General features: G+C 38.3%; 1 protein-coding gene across 1 annotated transcript in view; it reads left to right on the top strand.

Moving 5' to 3' along the window:
• The first annotated feature begins 3,429 nt into the window (after window positions 1–3,429).
• Window positions 3,430–6,105, top strand: part of LOC149905977 (serine/threonine-protein kinase tousled-like 2) — a 30,841-nt gene continuing 28,165 nt past the window's right edge. Inside the window, exon 1 of the mRNA XM_090105883.1 lies at window positions 3,430–3,970. Coding sequence (XP_089962009.1) covers window positions 3,898–3,970 — 73 coding nt within the window. The 5' untranslated portion in view covers window positions 3,430–3,897. The remainder of the gene's footprint in view (window positions 3,971–6,105) is intronic.

Below are 6,105 nucleotides of genomic sequence, written 5' to 3'. Positions count from 1 at the left end.
TGGATTAACACATAGGGTAGGTTTTATCCCGAAAATCCCACGGGAACAGGAACTATGCGGGTTTTCCTTTGAAAACGCGGGCGAAGCCGCGGGCGGAAATCTAGTTTATTATAAAATTGGTCTCATTCTATTATCACGCCGGTGAAGGGCGACCCATATTCGGATCACCAATAGGAAAGGAAAAAACAATGCGCGAAATAATATGATTGTCATACATTTCAATTTCTCTACATCCCACTTGGAAAATTGGGCGTATTTAAAAACAAAGTATAAGTTATAATATTTTACTAGTGGTCCGCCCCGGCTTCGCCCGTGGTACCTACATGTAAACGGAAAACTATCCTATCTCTCAAGTTGGATCGAACTGCACATGGTGTGCGAATTTTATTATAATCGGTTAAGTGGTTTAGGAGTCCATTGAGGACAAACATTGTGACACGAGATTTATATATATTATGATATTCAAATATTACCATTTACCATTTAAATGTAAAAAGGGCTGACTTCGTGACTGAAAAGTGGCTGAGATAAGTTGTAATAAAGAAGTAGAGTCGCGCTCTATCTTTTTTATGAAACGAAATAATGAAATAATGGGGTGATGATGTCTATTAAAGAATGAATATATAAATTACAATTAGTAGAAAAACTCTTTTTATGTGGCAGAGTAAAAAAGTGTATTGGCCTACCTTTTATATGAATTTACATTTTATATTCTGGATATTTTTTCTCTCTTTCTCCAAATGTTGGCAACAGTTTCGCGTGTTGGGATCGCTAAGGGCCGGCGCCCACTGCCGGCACGGCACGGCATGGCACGGCAGAGCATCCCGCGGCGTGCAATGGCATCCCGCGGCGTGCAGTGGCATCCCGCGGCGTGCTGCGTGATCCCGCGGTATTCAGTGGCATGCCGTGGCATCCTGCTAAAAGCCCCACTAATGCTGCATAAGTTTCAACCTTATTTCAACTAGCTAGCAATCATAATTCCTCGACCCCAAAGTGACGCATACGCCTCGCGGGATGCAATGGCGCGCCGCGGCATTCCTTGGAATGAAACAGCAAGATACGTCATGCCGCCGCATCCTTCGGCGTGCCGCGTCATGCTGCAGCATCCTGCGATACGTCGCGGCATCGTGGCATCGAAATAAAGTAACTTGAATTCTAAACTGATTGAAATAAGATTCAAAATAACTTTATTAGTAATAAAATCCTCTGCCCTGCCATGCCACGCCGTGCCGGCAGTGGGCGCCGGCCCTAAGGCTATCCCTTTTAGGACGAACATCGATCAGATCAGATGACATTTTCTCTAGTTATTCTATACATAGTTATATTAGAAATGAAAGAGTATGCGAGTGCCTTATCACTTTTACTGTTGCATACAGTATGATAACGCATTTATTAATTACATGTATGAGAGAGAGAAAAATAAGCGAATAATTGTACAAATAATTTATAAAGTATCGAGTCATATATTTTAATAAACATACAACCGTTTTGCCTTTATCATTTGAAATTGGCAGATTCAATATGAGGACTTGCGTAATGCGACTAGTCCCAAATGACTCCCAATGAACCACCCCTCACCTCTTATCTGCGAGTTAGTTATATAACGGGGCTTCACTTTGAGTGAAATTTTCATTCGTCCTTTTTTCCTTGCTTTGAATTTCAAACAAAAAGATGCAGTGATACGTTTAACAAATCTTTAATAACGTGATTTTTGCTATTATTGCACTTGAAGAATTTAATTTTCTTTTCGGTTTTTTTTTCTAAATGCCATCGTAAATCGTAATTTCTATTATTGATGACAATCAGATTGCTAATACGATATCGTAAGCGAGATATTTAATAAAAAAATTGGCGCATATTTTATGGCCATAATATGAAGCTACAATTTAACCGTCTTCATTTATATTTGAAATGAGTTGACTGCGAATGAAAAAAACTTAGTGTCGACACAGAGGGCAGGGAAAGATCTGGGTGTTTTAGGGGTGCGGTCGGTGGAATGAGGGAGTTATATAGTGACGCGATCACGTGTACATTTTGCAGCCTGTATTGATCCTGTCGTCTTTTTCTTGTTAAATGCGGCGGCTCTGCGTGATTTCCGACAATTTTCAACCCTTATTAACGATTATAATATGGGTAGAATATACAAGTGTTACAAGTTACAACGTTACATTTTTCGGAATTTAATTTAATTATTTTGTCGAGTACTGTATTTGATTAGTTTATTTGAATGATATTATTCAGATGCTTTTGAAGGTTTTTATTTTATTTTACTCCTAATTTGACCATGATCTCGTTTTGTACATTATGTTTGTTTCGTCCTTTTCTACAATAATTAAACTATTTTAGATTTAGACAGAATTTTTTGATAATAAAATAAAGTAAAAGAAGTACAAAAGGTGTAATAGAGCGATCAAGGCATTGTTAGTATGAAGCAGGTGGCATCGGATCTCTCCAGAGTCCGATAGCAGTGTTGTGGCGTTCCGCAGCGAACTGTGTTCCCGTTTTGGGTACGTGCCATTATTTCTTCGCAATATTTTATTTTTGTTTAACTTGTATCTTCACTTCGTTTTTAGATGACGGCCTAATTAGTATACTATTGCTTAGGTTGGACGATTTCGTCTTTTTATATGACTATTCTGGTTGAAATTTATACCATCTACTAAATTAATTACTAGATGGTGAATAACATTCTGGAATTTACTATTTTCATCATTATCGTTGACACGCGACATTCAATTTATCAGATCATAATACATTTATAATATTGAGTATGGATTACAGATTGTTTCGACTGCAATACAGAATTCATAGAGCGTTAGACGTACACAGAACTAAAAGTTTGGAAAGTGTAATAGGTTGAGCATTTAAAAGGTGAACAAGATTTAAGATAGCATGCGTGCGCTCTATTTTGGTCACGGTGGCACACTCGACTGCTAATCGTCGCGTCACGTGGCCATCGCCGGAAGGACGAGGGGTGAGGCCTCGCGGGCGAGGAAGGGACGTCGGAATGCAGTCACCACCGCTCGATGCACGACTCGCCGATTGATTGTCCAACTTCTTTGTATGCTACCATTTACACAATTCATTCGCAAACATCTTTTTATAACCGATCTCACTAAGCCTCCACAAAATAGTACATAGCTCACGATCGATATAAATCTGTTTGACAGAATTCACTTTCTCAACCCGTTATCATAGTGTTTACGAGTAGGTATTCAGTAAATATTGCAAAATATGCTAATGAATAATCTGCTCTCGTTTGCCTTTCATTTTAGTCGGGCATTGTGATGTTCAGTACTTATTATATACATATGTAGAGCGCGTTAGGATGAAATTGTGGAGTACAGGCAAGTAATTGCAGCGCGCGGATTGCAGGCGATCGCCCCTCGCCCCGCTTGGGCGCCCCGCACTTGAACACCGTAAGTAAACAGTCTGGTGTTTATCCGCGTCTCGCTCACACCGACCGCGTCGCGTCGCGCTTCTGAGGTGCACTCGCTGTTCCTATTATTTTCGTGACGGGTATTGCGCCGAAGCCGATTCCCGCATCCTCGCCCCGAGACGTGAAGTCCGGTCTCGCGGTGGAGGCGGCGGTGGCGGCCGTTCGCATCGTACGTTAGTCCACGCCCGCAGCCTACTGTCCCGTCGCGATCGGTTCGCGGCTAATGAAACGTTTGTTTTGTTAGGTCATCTCTGTCAGTTGATCGAAAACGAAAATGCGTCACGTTCGGTGGAAATCAAATTATGAGCGCTACGCTACCGCTTATAGTAGATAACGATAATAATAACTAATAGGAAAGTTGTGTTTCATGTGTCAGTGACAAGTGTGAGGATTGTGTACCTATCGGGTGTGTGGATTATACACGTGACTGTGGATGGGGACAGGAGTGGTGTTGGAAGATGCATTTCAAAGAGTCGTTTGCGATGAGCGATCGTCCGAACGAGCGCGGCCGCCGCAACTCTCGCTGCAAGGGTGGGTGTCTGCAATGACAGCTCTCGATACTGTTAAGAGCTGTCAAACTTGTCATATTATCATTATACATATGAGTTTCACTTACGACCGTAACTTTTACTCTTCATTGAATTAGTATAGTCAAGCTTCGTAGGATTTATCTAAAGCATTCATTTTATTTACCTGTTGAAGACGGGAAACATTTTTATTTACAGTAGTATGATGTAAACATTCTTTTCAATATTTTATAATGCTGTAATTTTCTATAAACTAAGATTGACCTTGAATCAATTATATGACGCTTGTTAGCTGTATAATGTGGAGAACATCGCTACATACATACATATCACGTTTTTATAAGATAAGAAGACGGTTCAAGAACTAATTAGCTTTTATAAATGTAAGGTAAATATGACAGAAATGTCAGTTTTTTCATTCGATAGGATACGTAAATAAACTTTACACGATACTTTTTGTAGATACAGGTGCGTTTCGATGATCAGCTGTTTCGGTAATTTTATAGCGATATGATACCCTGTTGCATTATTTGCATTATTCTACAGTATCGGTTTTGAAATTACCGATACAATTTAAATTGTATAACTTTTTTTTTTCTAGCTCTTTTACCTAATAATATAGGTTACATGTATTTGAAAAAAAGTATATAGCAATCAATGTATTACGTAATATTCTATAAAATACACGTTTCTCTGTCATTCAATATGTGCTATTGCCTATTGTATAGTTGAGCTGCCACGTCGTTACCTCCCCCCTTCCACCTCCTTTTTTCGGTCTGTATTAGCACGTATTAGCTGTTATCGCCCTGTTTTTAATAGGCATAATATATTATACGAATAATTAGAATCACTTTAAATATTATTGTTTAAATACTGTAGGTATTCATTTGCAAATCAAATATATTTAATTATATAATCCATACTAATATTATAAATGCGAAAGTAACTCTGTCTGTCTGTCTGTTACTCAATCACGCCTTAACTACTGAACCAATTTGCATGAAATTTGGTATAGAGATATTTTGATACCCGAGAAAGGACATAGGATAGGTTTTATCCCGGAAATCCTACGGGAACGGGTTTTTCTTTGAAAACGCGGGCGAAGCCGCGGGCGGAAAGCTAGTTATATACATATATATATAATGATAACTAGAGTATAAAATTTAAATGTCATCAATGATGCCAATGAAAACTGCATAGCAACCGGACCGCGGAAATGGGATATGTTTTTTTTAAATTTATTAGGTAATTAGTTGTTGTAATAATTCGTTTTCGTTTTAAATATAGGAACCACGTGTTGAAATATATTGTAAATAAAAATAAAATATCTCTATACCCGAGACTCTATATGCAAAATTCGACAATACCTTTTAAAATTTATAAAAAAAATCGCATCAAGTAAGTAGATGAGATTCGGCAATGATAGTCGGATCATTGTAGGCCTCGGAATACGCTACGGAGGTGTAAGGGGGCAGGGGGATACAGAGGATGGAGGTGAGATCATAGTGGCGAGTGGCCTGGGGTGGCGATCAATATGTACATTGAACATATATACATATCTATATACCAACCTATATAAATAACCGCACCTAACTTCTCTCAACTCGTCTGTCTGCTCCAGATACTGCGCCAAAAACCCCGCACACCTCACCTCGTAACGTTGGTAATTCTTTTCGTCAAATATTGATGTTTCGTTCAAATCTTGAAATTAGTCCTCTACTAAGGACAACTTTCTGAACTACACATGTATATGTACTTATTGATAATTGTCTGATCATGCAAACAAATACCTATGTAGTTAAAAATTCAATTAATAAACTAATAAATAACTTGAACTTGAAGTAATTAAGTATTTCTAATTATGTAAAATAACGTATTAAATATATTATTTTTATTATCATAAAATCATAAATCTTCAAAAGTACCTATCGAAAGGAATTTAATGTCAAATAGTTGAATGACTAATTTAATATTTTATGACGTAGATGAAAGTACATTTTATTTTATTTATATATTTACACTAGCGGTCCGCCCCGGCTTCGCCCGTGGATGTACCACGGGCGAAGCCGGGGCGGACCGCTTTCTCTACATAAGTTTACGTTTTCTCTACATAAGAACCATCCTCGTACTTCAAGGAAT

Source organism: Colias eurytheme, chromosome 9 (assembly GCF_061535395.1).
Source record: "Colias eurytheme isolate Ceu_HAF_F1 chromosome 9, ilColEury1 Martin Lab GWU primary, whole genome shotgun sequence".
NCBI lineage: Eukaryota > Metazoa > Arthropoda > Insecta > Lepidoptera > Pieridae > Colias > Colias eurytheme.
The sequence above is the reverse complement of the archived record's forward strand: the minus strand, read 5'-3'. Positions and strand labels throughout refer to the sequence as shown.